Below are 24,642 nucleotides of genomic sequence, written 5' to 3' on the forward strand. Positions count from 1 at the left end.
TCCATGTCTTGGCTGTTGTAAATAATGCTGCAATGAATATAAGGGTGCATCTATCTTTTCAAGTTAATGTTTTCATTTTCTTCAGATAAATACCCAGAAGTGGGATTGCTGGATCATATGGTAGTTCTATTTTTAATTTTTTGAGGAACCTCCACACTATTTTCCATGGTGGCTGTGCCCATTTACATTTCCAACAACAGTGCACAAGGGTTCTCTTTTCTCCACATCTTCATCAACATTTGTTATTTCTTGTCTTGTTTATAACAGCCATTCTAAAAGCGTGAGGTGACAACTCATTGTGGTTTTGAGTTGCATTTCCCTGATGATTAGTGATGTCAAGCATCTTTTCACATACGTATCGGCCAACTGCATGTCCTCTCTGAAAAATGTCTATTCACATCTTCTGCCAATTCCTTCCTTGTATTTTTTAATGAAAAGACGTGTAAATTTATCCCTGATAAAAATTCACCTTGTTAATTTTAGCCTACCTTTCTAGTCTGCTGATCTTTAAAAAATTTTTTTGGATTATGTTATTCAATGTATTAATAATAGTTCCCTGTTTTGCATCACTTACATGGTTATTCAGCAAGTCTTCGACATGTCCATTTAAGTTGCTGATTGCAAATGTCGACAAGGCAAGTTAAAGTGCAGTGCCCTGTGTCACACCACCAGGGATTCTCAATGAGTTGAGATTATGTCTTTTATCAACAGTCTTTGAGACAGTTTCTCAGCCATTTGGGAATCCAATTTTGAACATACTATTCATTCCAAACTTCTCTAACTATGAGAAAACTGTTAGAAATTTACCAAAAACGTGTAGCGTGTAGGATGCATTTCTTCTATGCCATTTTATTGATCCATCGATCGTACTCTAAAATTTCTAATTAACTCATTTATTTATTACATACTCATTTATTTAATGAGCAGCTATTCTGTCAATAAACATATAAATAAATACAAGAATAAGGTAATTTCAGATAGTGGCAAGTTCTAAGAAGAAAATACAACAGAGAAACAGAATACTGCTGGAGTAGGGGCAGGGAGTGTTGGCTCGGAGGGTAAGGGAAGCCTCTTCCCTAAGGACATGTGAGCTGAGATCTGAACAAGCAGAAAGAGAGAGCCATGCGAATATTTTGAGAAGGGCCAATCCAGATAGAGTGCAGAGTTAATGCAAAGGCTACATACATGGAAACGTTTGAGGGACAGAAAGAAGGTCATTGTGCTTGGATGGTAAGTGTGGGCATGGTAAACAATAAAAGAGAGAGAGATTACATACAACTTTGTGGAACATGACAAAAGATTTAGATTTTTTTTTTCCAATTGTAATGGACAGAATTTAGGCAGGAAAGTAACAGGATCTGATTTACATCTAAAAAATAGTAATCTGGCTGCTGTGCAGAAAATGGATTATCAGATGGAAGAACATAATCAAGGAAACCAATTAAGAGGCTGAAACACTAATCAGCATGAGATGAAAGTACTTTGGACTAGGATGGTAACAATGGAGGAGTAGGAACGGCCTAATTCAGGGTTCATTTGGAGCAAAGCAGAAAGGACTTGCTGATGAATTAGACGTAAGGTGTAAGAGAAAGACAAGCATCAAGAATGACTTCTAGGTTTGGGTCCTGACCAAATGGGAGAATTGTGGTATACCTTTTACTGAGATGGAGAAGACCAAAGAAGCAGCATCTTGGGTGGTTGGGCTGTGTGGGCAAATCAAGAGTTCTGTATTGGATGTCAATCTCCCCCATCCACCTATGCATCCATGAATCATTTATTTAGTGGTGATGCTAGGCAGAGGAGACAGGGTCTTCAAACATGGACAGTCTAGTTGGGGATGCAAAAGCAGACAGACAAGATGTAGGCACCAGGTTCTACTGGAGTTTGGACTATGCACCAACAATCCAGACAGGGGGAGTGTCACTGAGAAAAGAACTTCAAGAACAGGCAACAACTAAGGTTGAATTAGCAGGACTTACTCATAGTGAATCGAGTCTACTTCCTAATGATGTCTTCTTTCGCAACTGTATGCTCGATAATTAAAACAAAGATATCTTGTCTCATTAACATGAAGGACACAGGTCAACAGTTTTAGGAGCCAAACTTTCGGAAAACTGGGAAAATGTATGACCATTTCTATCTCTGAGCAGGAATTCAATTCTATTCTCAGGGGCTCCAAGATCACACCTGCAACTTACTTCCTTAGTTGTGGATGCCTGGCTTGTCAGGAATATATAAAACTGACTGAGATGGTCAAAACACTCCCTTAGGGTTCATTTTCTCTCAGCCACATTTGGCGTGAAGGAAGCGAGTTCTCTGGGATGATGACTTCAGCCTCCTCTTGCACCCTATTCCCTTTCAACCTTCTCAGCCCTACTCACACTGGCCTTCTTCCACCACACTCCCTCCCCCGACAGCCATTACAAACCCTGTGCCCTCTGCCTGAACAGTGTTCCCACCCCTCTTCACAAGTTAATGGACATCACCCTAGCGTAAGCATCACTTCCTCAAACATATCCCAGTTTCCCTGACATGCTCATATCCCCTCATCATATACTCTGGATGTCCCCTTTACCCATTCTTTGTAGCATTTACCTCAGTGGCAATTTTGCGATTTATTGATTAATGCTCTCTCCACTGAACTGAAAACTCTAGGAAGGCAGAAACCCTGCTGGCTTTGGTTCACTATTATTCTCCAGCATGTAGCATGATGCCTGTTGCTGTTAAGTTAACGGATGAGGGTGACGAAGGAAAATAAAAGCGTGTCCTTTTTTTCTATTCAATCATTACTATCACCTTGTCTTTGCACACCATTAACCAAACCTTCTTAATTTTCCTTCCCTTGAATATAATTATCAAAAGTCCTTTTTGGTTCATGGGACTTGGCATTAGGGGAGCCCAATGCTAGCTCCACTCGTCATTGTGATATTTTATGTCATATTGAATCCTTCTGTGTGGGTTAATTTAACAACTGTGTACTGAGGTCTTACCAGACGTCATACACTTTATATACACCATCACTCCATCATAAGAACCATCCAAGGCACATATTCCTATGCTTGTTTAATAGATAAGAAATCAAGTCTTAGAGAGGTTTAGTGACTTGTCCAAGGTTATATAGCCAGTAAGTGGTGACTCTGGGATTTGATCCCAGGTCTTTTTGATTGAAAGCTCATGACTTCTTGTTCCCCCAAATGTCAACCTGGAATAAAACCTATTTTTTAAAATTTGATGGGAAAAATAAATGTGCATGAAAAGAAATACTCTTCTAAAATCTATTGGGCAAATTCAGAACACTGAGTATTAACACCGAGCATTAATAGCTTAAGAGGATTTTATAACACCCACAACTATGCGTGACACGGCTAGACTCAGGCTCCCAACACTGGTCTTGATACCACATTGCTGCTTGAAATCCCTCCCTTAGGCATGTTTCCACAAGGGGATTTCCTCTTCCCTCCCCTAGGATAGAGTAGCATAAGAGTGAACACTCCTGTCTTCTGCACTCTCACTTATTCCATCACCGGGAAGAGGAATTGCTCAGCTGATTCATGAGACTTGAAAATAACCCCAACATCCACAGGACATGTTAACTAGGAAGAGGAGCCACAGCCTTGAAATGGAGTCAGGGCAGGCTTGGCATGCGTCTCTCTCCTTGAACCGGCTGTGGGCCGGTGGGCTCTGTGAGTTTGTGAATTTAGCAGATCAAACAGCAGACCAAGCCCTGAAGCAAGCCCAGATGAGTCTCTTGTCTCTTTGTCCCAGCTCCTCGGCCTGCCAATGAACTGATTAAGTCAGTGTCATGCAGGTCCTGAGGTCCAGCTAGGTTCTGAGAAGAGAGAGGATCCTCCTCACGCTCGTCAATTCAGTCTCGCCAAAGCCAGTATTGCACTTTGCTTCTGGTGGCTCTGAGAATTGTTCTCGTCTGGGTATACTTTAGAGCAGAACAGCGGTGAGCATTGGCACATCTATGTCCCCGACACATACATGTCATTAGTCAAGATTCTTTACCTATGATTTTAAGTTTATGGGACAAAAATACCTAAAACACAGCCTCAGTTCACCACAGAGTTATTTTATTCTATGGAAAAGGGATATTCCAAATCTTCCTTAAAGAAGTTGGTTTAAGTTGTTTTGTTTTTTTTCTTTAAAGGGATCTGTAACATCCACTGTCACGGAAAGCCTCTGACAGATCTGCTACAGCAAAGAGGGTGGGTGGCAGCTGTCATTCAGGCTGGGGTGTGTCTCCCACAGGAGTCCCTTCGTAAGTGGCAGATACATAAGTGAAAAAAGGACAGTGAACACTGAATTTATGAAGTGAAATCACTGTCTCTCAGTCACCTAGTAGTTGCACTTAATTCAAAAGAATTTACAGAGAGTCCATTAAATATTAGCTACAATGAAGCCAAAAGGGGACTTATTTATCAAATCCTTCATTCAAACATATATTCACACACTCAACAAATATTTCATTGCTATCTACTGTGTGCCAGATGATGGGGCCCACAGTGTCCGATGCCTAAAATACAGCCTCACAGCGGGAGAGAAAACCAGGGAGAAAGCACAGCCTCCCTCCCTTGACATACGCTTCATCTTCATTTCTGCCCCTGACTCGACAGTTAGTAACTCGGCCTACTTGGGATTTATGTTTCTTCTTTGTCAGGCTTCCCTGTCCCCAAATAATGAATGATCTATAAGCTAACACGCTGAACCCTTTCATATCACAAAGCTCTTTCTGTGATGCAATCACCCTATAATTCAGCCACGTTGCACATGTGAGTTTCCACAAAGTGGCCTAGCCCAAGAACACAATGAAGCACTCTTAGGCAGTGGAAGGCAGCCGGGACGCACTGAAGGAGAGCCTGGGTGACCGACTGGAACAGGTGGATGCTGCGTGTCTTCCTAAGGGTCCTTTCTCCCTGCTGATCTCTTCCTTCCCATTGGCTATTGATAGATGTTTAGGATTAGATGGGCAACCCAGGAATGAGTCACGCGGAGCTGAAGGTAAAAATTCATTGACACAGATCACTTTACTGGACTGTGGGTATGTAATGCCCTACAAAACACAAGGTTTGGGTTTTCTCCATCAATTCTGAACATTAAATCAACTAGAATAGTTTCAGTTGTAAAGAAATGTCTACTGTATTCTTTTGATTCACAAAATTATTTTTTTCCCTTACTTTGTATAATGTTCCCAAACCAAATCATCCAAATACCTCCTTGAAAGAAGGCATTTGGAAATAACATTCTAGCTTTGGGAACTTGCATGTAGTTACTTAAAACGTTGTAAATTTCCTCCCCTGTCCTTGAAATGCACCATATAAATATTGCATTTGATCCTTAACTTACACTTCATAAATAATTTGTTTCAAAAATATCCCTCCATAAGACCATCAGTTGCTGAAGTGTTCAGTTTTCAGTGAAAGCATTTATTTACTGCAAGAGCCCAGGAAGGCTGGTAAAGACTTGGCTAAAAGCGCCACATGGAGCAAATTATGGTAGTCGTATTAATGCTCAAATCCACAATGCTCTGCTCGAATCTGCTAAAATGTTGTACACTATACTACCCACATTTGAAGGGCGAGTCCACTGGAAAGGCCTAACACTTCACAGGAAGGCTTCCCAGATTCGTTTTTCATAGTTCCAAGAATTGCTGAAGAATGTCTGTGATGACTTCCAGAGGAGTTTCTGAAAGTCACACTGAGGGTCAACATCCTCTTTAACATCTTCCACTTTGGTTCAGACAGAAAGGGCAAGTTCAAGTCACCAGAAATGAAAGTCAAAGGGAATATCACACAATTAATTTTGATGACTGGGTAAGTTTTAATTCATGTATGGCAATATTCTGGTTAATGATATGTCTCCTTAGGACAGCCATTAAAAATCCATTAACTTAACAGGCAAAATCCAATAAAGTTATTCTGGAAATTTTCTGCTAGATTAACATTATGGACTTTTAATGAATATTTCCCGGAGGCATTGCTCTACTAGCAGAGCTAATATACTACTTAAACATGGGTCTTTGTGGGGGAGCACAAGAACATTAAAGTAATCAGGAAATCAGAGTTGCAGTTAGACCGAAGTCACTGAAGATACCGCTAAAATCAGTAAATATCATTGCAGCGTTTAAAAACAAAAAGCGCCGACATCCCAGCAGCAGCCATCTCAGTCATTAATTTATCCACTTACTAATCTCCTCGAGGCCCTCCCTCAGCGAAAGCTTCAACCCTAATTTATGGGTTCTGCACGTGTTTAGACAAAGTTGCCTCATTCTCTGAGTCTCATCTGTAAACAGGTAATAGTACCTTTGCCACTGACCTTGAGAACTACATGTGACAAGGTACGTAAAGAACACAGAAATGCGCTTGAAATCTAGAAAGGAGGAGGAGCATTCATCTGCTGCTGCTTCACGCACATGAGGAACATTAGCTGGAAGTCAGTATAGACAAATGGTTACAGCAGATATGGAATCATGCAAACAAGGGTTTGAATACTGCTTCTACCACTTGCAAACCGTGTAACCATCAGTTAGGCACACTCCCCTTTCTGAACCTTGGTTTCTTCAGCTGTAGGACAGGATAAATCAAAATAAGTCTGTCACACAATTTTAAAAATCTAAAAAGATACTGGCTGTAATACAGTAATATCACATCTGAGAAGCAGACATGATTGAACTACTAGTTTTCATGGCTGCTATTAATTACGTGTTTCACAGGCATGGCGATAGAGATACAGAAACATTCGAGACCTGTCTCAGTTCACACAGTTAGTTCTAGAACTGCAACCACCCTAGCTCCCAGTTCAGTGTTGTAGACCCCCCAACTACAGGGTAGGAGCCCCGCTCCTGGCACTCATCCTGGTGGTTCTTCATCAAGGCGAGGAGCTCCCGGGGAGCCTTCAGAACACCAGGCTGGGGACTCAGAACTTAGTGGCCCTGCCTTAGCCCTACCAACCAGTGCACTAGCACCGTGGTGCTATGGCTGAATTGTGTCCCCCAAAATTTATACGTTGAAGCCCTCATCCCCAATGTGACTCTACTTGGAGACAGGGTCTACCAGGAGGCACGGTTAAATAAGGCCAAAAAGACGGGGCCCTCATCTGATTGGATTAGTGTCCTTCTAAGAAGGGACTCCAGAGAGCTCTCTCTCACACGCACTGTCTCTCTGCACAGGCACAAAGAGGAGCTCATGTGAGCACACAAGGAGAGGCAGCTGCCAACAAACCAAGAGAACAGGCCTCCGAATTAAACCTTGTTGGCACCATGATCTTGGACTTCCCGGCCTCCTAGAGATGCGAGAAATAAATTTCTGTTGTTGAAGTCACTCAGTCTACTGCATTTTGGAATGGCAGTTGGAGCTGACCAACACACTGGGATAGCTCTTTGCTGCAATTTTCTCTTAACTTTTGCCACTCTGTCGCAGTTCAAACAAATATGCTTATGTCCCACATATTCCATCAGCGGATATTGACCAGAATCTTCTCTGCCAGGATACTCAAGAGTGAAGCAGACATGGCCCCTGTCCTCCAGGAGCTTTCATCACTTTCCTGTTGGCTGTCCATTTCCCCTGCTGGATCTGAAGCGCTGTTCAAAATGCCAGCCTGGTAGGCAGGAGTCCCAACACACCATCCTCTGCACAGTTCCCTCAGCCCCCAGAATAAAACACTGACCCTATTCTCATCACTGTCCTAGCCGCTGGCTCCAATGATCTGATCACCCAGAGTTTTGAAATCAATCACCATGTGACTTAGAGCGTTAATCCTTTTTCTACCCTGAGAAGTTACAGCCGCTCATCAACTGAGATCCCATCACACCCTCGTTCCCGTCCAGGTACGGATGCTTGTTCCAATCTAGCTCAAGGTGGCTTTGGGGGCTAGATATTGGACTGCTGCCTAAACCCGCTAGAGGCCAACCCTACTGCTGTTATCAGCGTCCTCAGTCTCATATATCCCAAGGAGGCAGTCTGCTTTGACAGAAGAGTATGGAGTCAGAGACCCTAGTTCTAATACTGACTCTCATACACAGTAGTGGACAAGGACCAGAATCTCAGTTTTCCCATCTATAAAATAGGAATAGCCATACAAATAGGCTTGTGAGGGCCAAACAAGATAATGTAGGTAATCAACCACCTACCCAAGGGACTTGGAATGTAGATGACGACTAATGACGGCTGATTTGCTTTCTTCCTCTCTTCCCCTGGTCTCAAGTTCCTCCCACTTTCTCTACCAGCTCAGATCCTGAGATGGTTTCAACTGAGCCACAGAAATTCCAGAAGGGCTCTTTCTGCACGCTACCCTGACACTGCTCTTTTCCCTAGATTTAGCGATTAGTAGTTGAACAGACCATAGACAACCAAGCTATGTTGTCTAGAACATAGATACTACCTGGATCTGTCATGTTTCTATCTTTATATTCTTGAACTTTAATAGAGTGGTCATGAGGACTTCACCAGAGAAAGGCTGCACTGAAATAATCTATTATGGGACTCAGTTTTCAAGGGTGGTCAGAAGTTGTAGCAGATGCTACTAACTGTTCAGCAATAGTTAAAGGCAAAACTCTCAACTTACAGCTGGTCACATGGATGGACGAATGGCTGCTCAGCCAATGCCTACATTTCCCAGCCACCCTTGCAGGCTAGCGGGGCCTTATGAACAAGTGCTGGTCAGTGGGAGGTGATCAGAAATGACATGGCTCATTTTCATGTTATGCTCCCTCCAAAAGAGTGCGGATGGATTCCTCTGGTCCTTTTCATTATTCCAACTCACTGGCCGGGGACTGATGAGAACTGCAACAGCTAACATGGACTTGAAGTTGGAGGCCATGTTGTGAGAACGGCAGATCTGCCCTGAGACTCACTTACCTCTATTCTATTACATAAAAAGGAAATGCCCTTCTATCTTGTTTAATCCACTGTACTGCTTAATTTTATTGTTATAAGACCCTAACATAAGCACTAAGGAATACAAAAGTATTTCTATTTAATTAGGTATAATTTTCTACCTGACGACAGCTTACTAGAATTGTAAGTAGTAACTACAGGAAATAAACATCTTCCTGTGAAATGAACATGCAAACCTTAAACTTTAAAATGTCAGTTATTGTTATACATACCTAGTATCTCAATTCTTCTCACTGGTAAATCAACCCCTACCAGTCATTACACCTTTACTACCCGGTCAGTGCCACAAAAAACTGGAAGTCTGACACCCTACAGCCCTAGTCAGGGACCACAGGCTCATGTTCCAGGTCCTGATTCTTCTAATTCTGATCTCTTCAGTTATTTTTTTCTGTTCACGGCCTTGCCTGGTTCCTTGAACCTAACTCATAAAACGTTTTCCTAGTCGTGCTGGAAATGATCCATACACACCCCTTGATTATGCTGTTCCCAGCTGCTCCAGGCAAATATCTTCCTCCTCCTGTCTAAGATTCTAGACTTCAATGCAGATCTTCACAGCCTGTATCTCCACTCAGTTCCTATAAGCCCCAACACAAGGGCCTACCAGTCATGGCCTATCCATCGTAACTTACTCATTTTTCTCGGAAAAACAGAACTGAATTCCGGTATTTTAATTCATATAAAAACAAAAAAATAATATCCTCATATACACATACACATAATCACTCTCCAGAGTTTTTATTTTTTACCTATTTTGCTGTAATTATCTGCAACAAAGTCTTCTAAACCGATCGTCTTCCAGAAACTGTCATCCCAGCCTTTCTCTGCTGAATATGTCCATTTGCACACGAGGGAGCACAGAGACCTGAGAAAATGGGAGAGAAGTAGAACGAATAATATGAGCTAGGTTTCCTTCATATTTTGCTGAGTACCTGCCCAGATATCTGCAGAAGTCCTGAAGAAGTAGAGTAAACCTAAGTAGGTAATTATCCATCCCTGTTTAGATCAGAAGTCCCCATTTACACCTGTCAGTGATGAAGAGTGCCTTCTTTCACTTTCAAAAGAGTCTCAACCCTTTATTTAGATCCTGATCAAACAGCCTGTGTGGATACAGGTATTTATATCTATATTTATATTTAGAAGACATCTGTGAGATAATTAGAACTTACAACACTGACTAGATATTTAATGATGTTGAATAGTATTATTAAATTTTAGGTACCATAGTGGTAATTGTGGCTGTATTTCAAAAAAGCCTTCTTATCATTTAGAGATACATACTGAAATATTTACGTATAAAATAATATAATATCTGGGATTTGCATGAAAGCAACAAGAAAAGGGGAGGTGAATGGTGTTACGAATGGGGCAGTATTGGCCAGGGGTTGGTGGTTGTGGGCTTAGTGACAGGCGGATGGTGTTCGCTATACTGTTTTAGACATGTTCAACATTCTCTATAGTAAAAAATTAAAAACAAATTGCGTGGAGTAGATCTGCCCACTCCAGTCCAAAGCTGCATTTAATAGGAGATTTACACGCTGGAATGTGCATTCTTCTTCAGCTTCATTTCTCATCAATTCACCCTTAGTTTCTATACTCCAGCAACAAAAATTCACCTGCAGTTCTCTGAAAAAAATCATGTTCTTACACATTTCTGTCCCTTTGCCCAACTCCTATTCAGAAAATCCTTCCCCGTTTCTTCACCCTGATAATTCAAACACTCCCGTTAGACCAGGCCGAGCGCTCAGTTCTGGGTGAGCGCTTCTCCTCCCAGCCCCCAGAGCTCAGAGGGCGCCTCCTCTCACAGCCCCGATCCCGCTGTGTGATTAACCGCTTCTTTATATATCTTCCCAACGGTCCCATTGTCTTCCGATCTGTTCTCCATATTGTGTCCAGAACACACTTTATAAAATCTGATGCTATCAACCCCTGAGTAAAATCCATCAACTGCTCCACACTATCTTCAGGAAAAAGCCCGACCCTTCACAGACCCTTCAGGACATGACCATCCGACCTCCAGTGCCCACCCTTGCTTTCTCCACCCTGCAAAACTGAATTGCTTTAAGTTTCCCACAGGCGGCCTTGATTTCTGACTTCCCTGTGCACTGAACCCTTTGTTTCATTCTGCCTGGAATGTTCTTTCCTGTATCGCATCTAACTCCTAGTTAGCCTTCATGACTCAGCTCACATTCTCGTTTTTCATGAAGCCTCAGTGGAGGGCAGGCTGAGTCCAAAACCTCTTCTCCAAGTTCTAACCAAACATCTCCTTATCTTAACACTTCCCATAGTAACTGTCTGCCGCTCCACTTCCCCATCTCTCCCACTAAACCAGCAACTCCTTCCCAGCAAAACCAGCCCTAATGGTCTCTGCATCGCCAGTACCCAGTCCACCCTCAGTCATATGTCAAGCCACAATGCATACTGACTGAAGGGAAGCACCAAAGAACGACTATGGTTTGTCCACCTCACCACAGGTAAATGGTAAACCTAGGGTGCCCATGCAGCTTTAAAGATAAACCCACCTCAGAGAGCCAACAGTCTAGGTACATCTCATTCAGTCTTTCACATAGATTCACCCACTCACTCACTCACTCAATATTTAGTATTCAGTTACTATGACTCTGCCACCATGCTAGGCCCTGGGGAATGCAAAGAGGTATGCAAAAGACCTGGTCCTCTGCTTTCAGAGAATCTGACGGTTTAATAAGGAGACAAAAATTGATCAAACAATCACATCTAAAATCATATACTAACAAATAGCCAAAAATGTTCTGAAAGAAGTAGAAACAGAAATGAGAACCCTTACCAGGAGACTCTGATCTAATCTGGTGGGAGGAGTGGGGAGAAAGCATCAAGAAAGGCTCCACCGAAGAGCTGACATTTTGTGAGGCCTAAATCACTTTTGAAGGCAAACAAATGTTACTGTTATTAATGGTTTTTTCAGCTGTGGCATAAATAGCAGAATATATTGAGCTAAGCTAAGTGGCATGGGTATACTGAAGGAGTGCTGGTGTCAGTAGAAATGTAATACACACGTGATCAATCCTTCACCTCATTTAAGCAAGATAATTTTGAGGTACAGAGAAGGCAGCCACCTATGTAGCACGTTCTGAAGAGTACACAATAGGCTAACTCCTCCCGGCACAATATCTGAAATCCCACCTTTATGGAAACTCTGATAGATCACTGGAGAGAAATGCTATGAAGCAAAAGATGGTGAAGGATCATTTCTAAGAATCCAATCACACAGGACAACTCTTCAATCCCCAGATGTCCCATTCATCTGCAGGCTTCTGTGCCTCTACTCTGACTGCTCCTTTTGTCTTAATTGATTATTCCTCACTTCACTCATCCTTGTCTACTTGGTGAACTCCAAGTCATCCTCTGGTCCAGACCCAAAGGCCTTTCCTCTGCAAAAGTCTCCCCACTCCCTCGAAGGTAGACTCATGGCTCTCTCCTTTCAGGTAGGATTCTAACCTGGAAACACTGCATTGTGGTCCTTAACAGCTACAGGGAGGGAGGGGAGTTCATGGCCCCGAGTCTTCGGCCCTCCACATAGCCACATCCTCTGCCATGTAATTTGCAGCACCGCAGCCTCTCCTCCCACATCCACACTGTCCACCTCAGTAGGAAGGCAAGGCCCCTTCCTACCTCTAGACTTTGGATTCTGTCATGCGACAGGATTTGGCCAGAAGGACACGGCAGAAGTGACCGTGTGCTGGTTTCCAGTCTGCGCTTCAAGAGGCATTATGTGTTTCTGATTGCTCCCTTGCACCTCTGACATCACCACGAGAAAATCATGCAGGGTCAGCCCCTTGGTCCCAGGAGGAGCGTAGGAGACATGTGGAGCACAGTAATGACCACCAAGCCCAGCACGAATCACACATCCCCAGGCAGTGAAGACCCCAGTGAGTGAGTCCAGCTGAAACTAGAAGACCACCCAGCAGAGCACAGCCTAAATGACCTCCCCATGAACCAAATAAATGATTATTGTGTTAAACTACTGAGCATTGGTTGTGGTTTGTAACAGCGATAGTTAAACAACTCAACACTCTATAGCAGAACTAAGTTATTCCAAGTAGGTTTTTCCCCCAATAAGGGCAAGGAGAAGGATGTCGCAGGCCTCACAGCAAGTTAGAATAAGTGGCCAAAGAGGATGCTTGGAGTGAGATGACTGAGCACAGGAGGCAGCAAGTTTTACAGCTGCAGATGCCTCTGGCAACCCCATCCTCCATGAGGATTATTCAAACACTATTAGGGTCCATTCCATTTGGGTCTCTTTAAATCAACTCTTGGGTAATATGGGTGTGTAAAAGCAGCAGAATTGGTAAAATTTAGAGAGTGCATCCGAGGCCTCACGTTCTCTAGAAATCTCCAGGAAAGAGAGCAAGTACAGAACTTCATGTTGTTGGTGAGTAAAGGTAAGGAACCAGCAGAAGAACCAAGGGTCTGCCTCCCCCTGAGGCTTCCGAGAAGACCAGGGTCTTGCCATTGCCTGAGTTGTTCTGGTGAGCAACTTGCACCCCCAGGACAGCTATTCACCTCAGGCAAGCTGACTGCCAGCCCACGGAGGGTGGCATCAGTAGGTTTAGAATTAGAGATCGGGGCCTGAGAAAGACAGGGGCCACCGCGGCAGCCCAAGATGCATCAAAGATCAGCAGCTGGAGAAGAACGCTGCTTCCGCCCAGAAAGATGGCTGCTCGCTGTTTGTCCTCGGCCGGCCAGAACACCTGCGCACAACTGCTGCACCTTTCACCGCTCTCGGAGCTGTTAATGCCACAGAGACTATGGAAACCTATGTGAGAGTGGACAGAACATAAATCAATGAACAGGCACAATGAAAACAACACCTCACTCAGGGGACGAGTTCGCCTGAGAGGGCCACACAGGACTTCATCTGGAAGACACAGGTCTCCCTTAAGCAGAGGTCAGAAGAAACTGGAAGAGAGCTTCAAGAAGGAAAGCGATGAGAAATTAGAAGGGAGCAAGAAAGACTTTCTGAACTAAAACCACTGATTTTAAATTTAAAAATTTCTGCAGAAGAACTGAAAAAAAAAATCTAGTTTTTTAAAGTTGAAAATCAAATTAATGATCTGGAAGACCAAGTGAATGAAATATGTTACTACACGTAGCAAAGATACAAAGAGGGAAATAATGGGGGAAGAAAGAGGCTTGAGCAGCAGATCCAGCAGCCTAACGCGAGGATAACAGGAATTCCAGGAGGGATTTTAAAAAAATGAAGAGTAGAGCGGGAAAAAAAAGATGAAGGAGATGTTATAACTACATGAATATAGTACTAATTTTATTTTTATTATTACACTGAGCTGAAGTGCGATTGAAGCCTGCAGATTAAAAGTCCCATTAAATCCAGGGTGGGAATCCAGGAAATACTTGAATTTCAAGCACAAACAGAAAATCATGCAAGCCTCTAGACAGAAAGAACAAGTTCCTTACAAAGGCGAGAGATTCCGACTAGCTAAGGGATGCTCATCTGCAGCTCTGGGATGTGGAAGACAGTGGAACAATGTACAGACTGTTAAGAAAAAAGATCCAAGAATACTACACCCAGACAAAACATTATTCAACTGTCAGGGAAAAAGAAAAACATTTTTAACACACAAGGATTCAAAAAGTAAACTCCCCATATATGTTCTCTGAGGACAACACTTAAGAGAGAACATAATCAAAAAACCATTGATTCATAGCAGCTATCCCAACACAGGGGAAGTCAAAGATCAGAGCAACCAGTGACAGTGAACGCTGATGCTCATTTTGTGTGTGTGTGTGTGTGTACACACATATGTATATATTCAAACACACACATACATACACATGTTTCAATTTAAACACGAGAATGTAAACAGGGATTTGTAATATTAAGTTTTCTTGGAACATAATAGGCACGCTGTATTAGAAGGAAAAGCCAATAATAGCCTGGAACTGATAAGATTAAGTAAGCAAAGCCTCAGAGTCAGAAATTGGAGAAGGTGCACAGGAGAAGCACCTTGATGCAGATGTGCATTTGGGCAGAATGAGAGTTCAATGTTGGTTATAAGAAATGAGAAGGAATCACTAACAGAAACAAAAAGCTTAGTAGAACTCCAAAACAACAAAAGATAAAAAGGGAATAAAGAGAAAATTAGCAAGTCAGTGAAACCCAACTAAAACAGTCAAAATAAACAGGAAAGGAAATGGGGGTAATATAATTTACATAGAAAACAAAAATGGATAGAAGGATAAAAGACAGAAGGATGGAAGAAATAAAATCAGTTATTTCAGGTGTTTGAACAAATGTCAATGAGTTGAATTCCACAACTGGTTAAAAGATAATAATCGCACTGGGGTTAAAATGAAGCTATAGCTTGTGTACAATACAGATTTTTTAAATGTGATAGAGTTTTTTTTTAAAAAAGTCAACAAAGAAATAAGAAATACAAACAAAATTTTTTAAAATATGAAAATATAAATACCAAAGTAGAATACAAGATCAAAAATATTAGCCAAGACAAAAAAGAACATTCCATGACAAAACCCTGAACCCAAGAAGAATATTACCCTCCATTAAATTTTATGAACTGAACAAAACAGTGTGAAACATAAAACAAGAGCTCCTAGAGATTTAAAAAAAAGCTCCTAAAATGAGACACAATTTACTTAAAGATTTTATTATACTTTCAGAATTTGAAGAAACAGGTAAACCAAAAGAATAACAATAATTAATGTTACTATTGAGGAATTAAAGCACTCAAAGGCAATCAACAAACTCAAGTCTATGTACTCATATTAGGGGAAGAGAGAGGCGAACATTTTATAGCCCAGCAGAGACTCAATGGGTAAAGTAGTATTCTACAAAGAAAATTCGAGTTTTAAAAGCTTTTATTAGATACCTGAAAATTAATAACCTAAGCAGCCAACTTAGAAAATTATGAAAAACAGTAAGAAGATTAAACTGAAACAAAGAATGAAAAGGAGCAGATGAAAGACTTAAGAAAATTCAGGAAATCAAGAGAGCTAAAACATGGTTCTATGAAAAGACATTGAGGAAGAAGAAAGGAGAGAAGGCAAAAATAACACACATCATGGATTAAAAACAAGGGATATAACTACAGATGAAGCACACAGTGGTAGAAAAAATAAAATGACTAAAGGAACAATGTTATGCTGTGAATTTGAAAAGTTAGATGAAATGGACAATTTACTAAAAAACAGAAATTACCAAAACCGACTCAAGAAAACATAGAGAAGCTTAATAAATTTATTACCATTAAACAAATTGAGTCAGTAATTAAAAATCATCCTTCAAATAAAACTTCAAGCCCAGAGAATTGTACAAGAAAGTTCCAAGAAATGTTCAAGGAACAGAGTGCTCCGAAGTATTTCAGAGTCTAGGAGAGGAAGTAATTGCATCCCAAGTAATTCATCAAGCTAAGATAGCTATGTCACAAAACCAAGCAAAGACAGGAGGAGAAACGAAAATCAGAGGCCACTCTCACCTTATGAATGGAGGCATAAAAATTCTAAACAAGGCAGGACCAAATGTAATATAAAAATGGAAAAAAATAATCATGAACAACATTCAAGAAAATTTTAATAACAGAAGATCTATGGATGTATTTTACCACAGTATTTTATTAAAGGAGAGAAAAATGATCAACTCATACTAAAGATTAAAAAGTATTTGATGATGTTAAACGCCACAGCAAGATAGAAATTCTTACTGAAGTAGGAACAACAGAAGTTTCTGCTTCTGACCAGGACAGAGTAACAGAGACTGGATTTTATTCCCTGCCTTAGAAAACTAGGAAAGCAGAAAAAAATATACAAAACAACTGCTTTCAGACCTTGAGCACAGGCAGCACAGGACTGCGACCTCTGAGAGAAGGAAATGAATGAAGTGAGCCATAAGATCACTCTGGCTTTCTGCCTGGAGGCACACACCAGACTGCAAAACAGAAAGAGGGATGCCAAGGAAAATGTGCCAGCTCCAGGAACTTGAGGAGATTGAGCTCAGAATTCAGGGAATTTGAGGTGGCTGGAAGCTGTGGTGCCACAGACTTCTAAAGAGGAGGTAGCCATGCGGAAAGAGGGCCCCAGAAAACTGCGCACGAGTCCCCTGAAGTCTTTGTTGACTGTTAAGATGCAGGTATGTGCACTGGCACTCCATGAAGCTGGTGTCGAGCGACAGCAGGGCTGCGGGCTGCACAGTTCTCAGAGCTCACAGAGAGCTGAGGATCACATGAGGCACCAGAATTAAAGTGGAATGTCCTCACTGATCACTCGGGACATTCAGTGGAGATCCCAAGAGACACAGGCCTCAGAAGTGTGACTGAACTTTCCTTGTATAAAGGCTACACTAAATCTGAACTGACAAAGTTAAAAAAAGAAGACTCTAAGGGATAAAACTAAGTCAAAAGTGCCTTAGCAGTGTACCAGAAAAAGTAGCTCAACAACCTTTAGGGAGACAACAAAATCCAGACTCCACAACACAAAACTGACGATGTCAGCATCCAACCCAAAATATTTGAAGAAACAAGAGTTAAGCTTTTTCTCAATTTGATAAAAGTTATCAATCCACAAAGCCAAGCTCAATGAAACCAAAGCAGGAAAACCACATCAAAACACATTATAAACAAATTGTTAAAAAAAAAATAGTGAAAAAAGAAAATCTTAAAAGCAGTCAGAGGAAAAGGACACATTACAGAGGAACAAGAACAAGAGTCTGCAGCCTTCTCATCAGAAGCAATGCACCCCAGAAGAAAATGGAATGGCATCTTTAAAGTGCGGAAAAAAATTAAAAAGAAAATATCAATCTAGAATTCTATATTCAGCAAAAAGATCTTTGAACAATTAATGTGAAATACAGGATTTTTCAGACAAACAGAAGCTGAGGGAATTCATTGCCAAGAAATCTGCATTATAAAAAATGTTAAAAGAAATTCTTCAGGGAGGAAGAAAATGACACTAACTGGAAATATAAATTTATACAAAGGAATAAAAATATCAAAATCAGTAAATACGTGGGTAAATGCAACGGCCCTTTTTATTTTTAAATTTCTTGAAAAGAAAATTGACTTTAAATTTTTACCTTTAAAGTATAATTTAGAAAAAAATCAATGTGTTCTGGGGTTTACATAGAAACAAAACATATGACCATAATAGCACAAATGAGAGGGAAATATGAAAGTGCATTATATGTGATGTGGTATAAAATTATTTTAAGGTAAACTGTGATAAATATAAGATTCATATTATAAATCCTAGGGGAATCAGTAAAAAATAAATACAATTAATAAACCAATTTGGGAGATAAAATGGAATACTAAAAAATATTTCAGTAATATGGAAGAAGGCAGGAAAAGGGAAAAATTACACAGAATACATGGAACAAATAAAAATGAAATAGTAAGATGGTAGATTAAAACCTAACCATTAAATGTAAATGGCCTAAAAATGCCAATGCTAGGGCAGAAATCATTGGGCTGGATAAAAATAAAAAATAAAATCCAACTATATGCTGTCTATAAGAAACTTACTTTAAATATAAAGACACAAGAGATGTTAAAGAAAAAAAGGGTAGAAAAAGACATCCCATGGTAATCCAATAATGAAAAAGCAGAAGTGGCTACACGAATATCAGAAGGTAGACTTCAGAACGCTAAACATCACCAGGGATGAAGAGGTACGTTATATAACGATAAAAGGGTCAATTCACCAAGAAGACTTGTGGGTTAAAGAAGAAATCATACTGTGTTAGAACGGCAACTTGATCCCAGTTATGTTTCTTTTTTTCCCCCTTCTTCTCCCAGAGGACCCCTGGTACATAGCTGTATATTGTAGTTGTTGATCCCTCTGGTTGTGGCATGTGGGACGCCGCCTCAGCACGGCTTGATGAGCGGTGCCATGTCCATGCCCAGGATCCGAACCAGTGAAATCCAGGGCTGTCAAAGTGGAGCGTGCGAACTTTACCACTCGGCCACAGGGCCAGCGTCTAAGGTTAGATTTCTTTTTCTTTGTTTAGCTCAGAACTAACAAACAAGAAGCACAAAAACCATACATGAAATCAAGGATTCATGATGGTATACTTGGATGTGGCCACCTACGGTCACCCTCGTTTTTTACACAGCTTTGTCTGAAATTCAGCGGCCCATGTTGATTAAAGGATCTGACAGAATGGAGGAGTCCAGAACTGTGGGGCTTGCTCTACGCTATACTATTTCAGGAAAGAGCACATGAGCACAGAAGACCAGTGAATTATTTTATTTTGTTTCTTTTCCTGACTCTCCATCTGACCTTGTGTGAATTTCAGTGTGTCAGGCTCGACCATGACCCCCCACAGCAGGGACCATATCTGCCTCATTCATCACGTCAACTCCCAGGACCAGCCGAATTTTGACAGTTCAATGCATGTTGACCAAGTAAATGAAAGAGAACCCCAGGATGTCAGTTACAGAAGGAAGCTTTCAGGCTCCTAATCACTTTCTAATTGTTCGTATCACAAGGCCCAGACCTTCAGCTATTGCTCTCTGCACAGGCCTTGGAGGAGACAAAGTTAGATCCTGGAGTGTCCTTGGGCAGCAGGGCAAGGGGTCCCGCACACAGACTGGCCATCTGAACAGAACGAGGACAGCTTTTTGAAAATGCATTTTGCTGCTCTCACATGCCTCCCATCACTTACTTCCCCAGACACAAAAACACGCCAAACCTCTAACAAATCTTCTTCCCTTTTTGAAAAATGCAAAAACAGAGACTTCCCGTTACAGATGGCAGGTTGACTACACGTGTTGACCTCTGCTCCTTTTAAACATTCCAGTAAGGTGGCAATATAAGAATATTCAACAAGGCAAAAACCCACAATGACAAAGGGAACAGGATAGAGTATGGCAGCAACAAAAATCTGAAAGCCAGAAAACACTGATGGATAAGAAGTAACTCAAATACTAACTTGAGAAAGATAGAACCTAAGCAGTCATGGGGAAAACCCGGAAGCACAATGATTACTCTGCAGGGACTCAGAAAAGGTCAGGAAGTAATGGCACCACGTACCCCCGAATAAGGAATAAAAGTGGGGCTAAAAACAGCAAGATGGTGGAAAGTCACCTTTGGTGGTGTAGAAAGTAATTAGACCCTCATGTGCCTTCACTATGAACACCCGGGGTACACTTTCCCACACCCTGAAAGAAGGCTAAGGTTCACCCTCAGACAGAGGAGGGCACAGGGCCAGCTAAGGGGAGGGCCATCCTGACAAGAACCGAGAGGTAAAGTCCGGCCTGCCTCTGTGCAGGTCAGCCCTTAAGATCCTGTCCCCAACTCAACCCCACAGCTCTGGCTGCCAGGTTTATCTGCTGAAGATTTGTTTTGGGGGAATATGACCAGACAAAAGAAAAGACCAAAGGCTAGTTGGGAGGTTGAGGGTAGAGAAAGAAAACATCAGCCAGATCCCTCGAGTGTTAGGAGCATTAAACTCATAAAATATGAGTAAAGCTCATTTTTAATGATCAATAAGTGGTAACTGCTATAATCATCACTATCACCATCATCTCTATTTTTTTAAAAAGCATTAATTCAGAAAATAGTGGGCCCACCATCCACGTATCAGAGCTTTTCTAGGCAGGTACAAGGCTCCAAACTCTGAGAGAAACAAAGGGAAAGTGTCACCAAGATTCCAGCCAAACTCCTGAGACCATGAAGCAGCCTTCACGAGAACAAGAACTTTTGACTTTCCTGCTTTGACCCAGAGCAAGGCACCAAAGGTACACACCCGCTGAGTTCCAGGGGCCTGATCGTTATCATGTATTTCTCCAACAAGACTTTATCAACATGCAGTTGGCACTGCTGCATTATTCATGTGCAACTCACTCTATTGACACTGCCAGGCCCCACTTTCAAGGGAAACCTTTTGTTCTCTGCTTGGGGAAGGCAGAACCTGGAGAGTGTCAATCGAACAAGTCAGTGAGTAACAGAATAATTAGAGCTGAGAGTGGTGATAAGTTACCAAGATATTCCTGGCTGCAGCCTTCAGTACATCACAGGCCTACGATGGCTGTTTTTCCAAACCATGCAACAGACTGAATGACCAGCACTGAAGATACAGCTCGCAGGGACGTATGACTTGGACTAGATCGCTAATGGTATGAACAGAGAGACCAAGAGGGCCTGATATTTGAAGAAACACCACTGCACGATCAGAGAAGCTTCTGCTAACGAGCTGTCAGATGTCAGGCTTGTTGTTGTTGGCTCTGTGCTTCCTCAAGACTTGCTGACAGGTCCGTGACAGACCGAAATAATATATGCAATGACGCAACACAGGGCGATATTAAATTGCCTTTCAGTTAGACTTCCAATAATATGGCTCAAAAGTGGCCATGACAATATGGAGCATGAAAGAACTGGATAAATAATCAAGTCCAGGGAGTTTTCCACACCCCCAAGAGAAAGAGATCTAAGAATCAAAAACAGAAGATCCTGAAGTCACTGCCAAATATTCCAAGATCTTGGTGATGCCCCTGGACTCATGGATTCAGATCTATCTCCTAAAAAATAAGGATGATGACAATTAGAGACAATGTAAGAGAAGGAGGAAAACAAAGGGGAAAGGGAAGGAAACTAGTGACAGCTTACTGAGCCCCATTGTATGCCAGGCACCGTGCCTAATACTTCTACGTAGGTCACACAACTGTTCCCACAACAAACTGGTGAGGATGTCATCAGTATATCCATTTAATATGAAAGGACTCTGAGGCCCAGAAAGGTTGGGTAACTCATGTGCGGTCATATCATTGGAAAGCAGCAAGGCAGAAGTTCAAACCCTGGTCTGACCACCTAAACGTTTACACTTGTTAATTACATGCTATCCAAGCCCACGCATGAAAAGATATTTACAAGCATTGCAAAGGCTGGTGAGACCATGTGAACAAGCTCAATAATTTTGAGGTGTCTGATTTCTCTGTGTTCATCTTGTGTGCTATCTCCTTTTCTTAATGAAAGAAAAATATGAGAATAAAAGCAGATGTGGAGCTCAAGAAACACAGAGCTCCAGGGAGCAGTTAAAGAGCTGTCTTAGGTTTTCTATGAGGATGTTTTGGTGAAACTTAAGATATTCAGGAGATGCAACCATGGGCAAGGACCTGGGGACAACAATGAGATGCTCCCTCAAGGGGTGAAAATTAATGACTTTTGAGAGTTCAGCTGAAAGTCCATCCATAATGAGTAAGAATAGAAATATTATCATAAAGAAGACAAAATGGCTTCCAGGAGATTCAGAGTTCCCAGTTCCCAGACTGAAGGCAATGAGATGGCTAAAGAAAGAATGTGTCAATCAGATGGACGGTAAATTTGCACGCGAGCAGAGGAAGCAGCAGGAGCAGAAGAGGTGAAAACAGAGGCAAGTGCCAGTAGGGAAAGAGAAGGTTCCAGGTGGAAAGAGCCACACGTGCAAAGGGCTGCAGGTGGGGGAGAACATTGTGCAGGCCACATTTCAGCGAGAGCCTCTCCATGCAGACTCAACAGCTGTATATTTTCCCCAAATGAGGAAAAGAACAAAAGAGCCACTTACTCCCCCTATTCCTCCCTCCCTCCCTCATTCACTCAACAAATACTGAGTAAGCTCTTATTATCTACCAAGCACAGACACCATCTCTTCCCTCATGGAGCCGAGAGTACAGCAGAGGAGAGAAATTCCTAAAGAGCTCTCTTCAATTTCTAATAAATAAATACCATAAACGGTAAGCATAATGAAGAAATATTACAGGGTGTTTGTAGAGCTTATAGTATCGAAAGACATGTGGAAAACCAAGAATTTAAATACTGCCTTAGATGCTTCCACCCAAGGGGGCAGAGCTATGGAGCAAGGGCTTACACTGAGCATCTGTCCACTCCTTCAGTCTTCATTGACAGACCCATAGCTCAAGGCCATTGAAATGGGGCTGCCTTTTGACAGGAGCATCCTCAGATCTTGCACCCCTCTCCCCACCTCTTGTTTGCCTCTGCCTTTGCCCTAGCTCCTTCTCCATCCTAATAATCTTGGTTCTTTTACTCAATAATTTCAGGCTTATTCTAATTTCTTGGACAAGAGGCTTGATCTCAGCCTCTGGGCTCTGATCATCTGAAGACTCACCCCTGGCCCATCTTCTAGTTCTTCCAAACCCCTTGTCTTCAGGGTCCCACACCCTGGTGCTGGCTTCCTCTGAAAGGTCTACTCTAGTACGAATATGAGATTATTGATACCACGACCTATTCTCAAGCATAGCTATGTCCCAGTACAACTTAGAAAGTCTGAGACTGAGGACACATGCATGTATCCCAGTCTGACTCAGAAAGGGGAACTTCCCGAAGATTTTATAAGCTCCAGTATTAAAATGTCTCTTCCAAGGTCAACCCGTTTTGGCTTATCCTATTACAGGACAACACACTGTGCGTGAACAAGGACAGACAGTGGCGTCTCTACAGTCCTTATCCTCCAACATTCTTCAGTCCTAATGGCATCCTGAACTTTGCATTTGTTGAGCACTGAGCTGAATCCACAGTCATCTGAAGCACACATATCGGTAAGCCTGGGATCTAACGCTACAGACGAGAAACGTGAGGAAAAGAGCAAAACTAGTCTAAAGTTGGGGAAAAAAGTTAGGAAAAGAAAGTTATATTAATACATGGTTGTTCAAGGCTGCTCTGCCTTAAAAAGACAATGCAAGATTCCTGGCAAAGGATGCGAAAGGGGCAGATTCAAAAGCTCCTGCCAACTGGCCCAGTGTATTCCAGTCTTGCTTGGCTAGCAGGCCCCTTTATGATCAGTATCTGGACTCCAGAGCATCCAACACACATCCTCTCAACTTGAGAACACTCTTCAAAATAAAGAAACATATAAACAAATTATAAAGCCAAGCTTTTCTTGGCTAGGATGATCTTTACAAACTCCCTTAGCAATCACAACTATACTATGTATGGTTCAGCACAGTGCCCAACATACTGCAGGCACTCAACAAGTAGTCTTTACCGCTATCTTTCATGAGACGTTGACAACTCTAAGAGGTTTCGAAAGGCATCGTGATTTCCCTCACAATAAACCTTCTAAACTGCTGTGCCTGATTTTGCTCAGTGATACCATCGGCAGGGATTCCATACTTATAACTCCTGCGAGTATTAAGCAGGTCTTACAGTTCCAGTTCTCTCACTCGACCTATTCTGGTTTGGTCTCTAGAAATGGTGCCATTCTCCCATGTGCAAAATGGCAGAGTGTTAGGAGAATTCTTTCCCTCCCTGTTCTCCTGTTGCCAGAATTCACAGCGCTCCAGGTGACTGAGGGCACCGTTATGATGATGGCCATAAGGATAAGTGGGGGTCGCCAAGGTGACGTCAGTGCCCTCAGTTACGATGTCCACTGTTACAGCAACCACTGAGCTGCCTACTTACTTGGCTCTCAGAGCTGAGGGTTCTAACATAGAACAGTCTCTCTCTGGCACAAAGGGGAGAGAGCCAGATTAAGACCTTGCAAAGAGGGCGAAGAGAGAAAACATGAAAAGAAAGAGTTGGTGAACTACAAGTATAGACGTGGACTTTTCATAGCTTTCAAGACATCTTGTCTCTAAAAAAAGGAAGGGAAGGTATAGAAAATTGAAATGGAAATGGAAAATAACAAGAAACACACAGAAAAATGGCTTTAAAACTAGGTTCTTAAGGGATGAATAGGCAGAGGACAGAGGATTTTGAGGGCAGTGGAACTACTCCATATGATACTGTAATGGTAGGCACATGT

General features: G+C 41.9%; 1 protein-coding gene across 13 annotated transcripts in view; it reads right to left on the bottom strand.

The window, feature by feature from the left end:
* FGGY (FGGY carbohydrate kinase domain containing) overlaps window positions 1–24,642 on the bottom strand; it is a 378,028-nt gene that overhangs the window by 224,943 nt on the left and 128,443 nt on the right. For all 13 annotated transcript variants that reach the window (XM_046663109.1, XM_046663101.1, XM_046663099.1 and 10 more), the window contains one exon: window positions 9,644–9,759. In XM_046663109.1, the coding sequence (XP_046519065.1) occupies window positions 9,644–9,759 (116 nt within the window). The remainder of the gene's footprint in view (window positions 1–9,643; window positions 9,760–24,642) is intronic.

The sequence above is a fragment of the Equus quagga genome, chromosome 5, assembly GCF_021613505.1.
Source record: "Equus quagga isolate Etosha38 chromosome 5, UCLA_HA_Equagga_1.0, whole genome shotgun sequence".
Taxonomy (NCBI): Eukaryota; Metazoa; Chordata; class Mammalia; order Perissodactyla; family Equidae; genus Equus; species Equus quagga.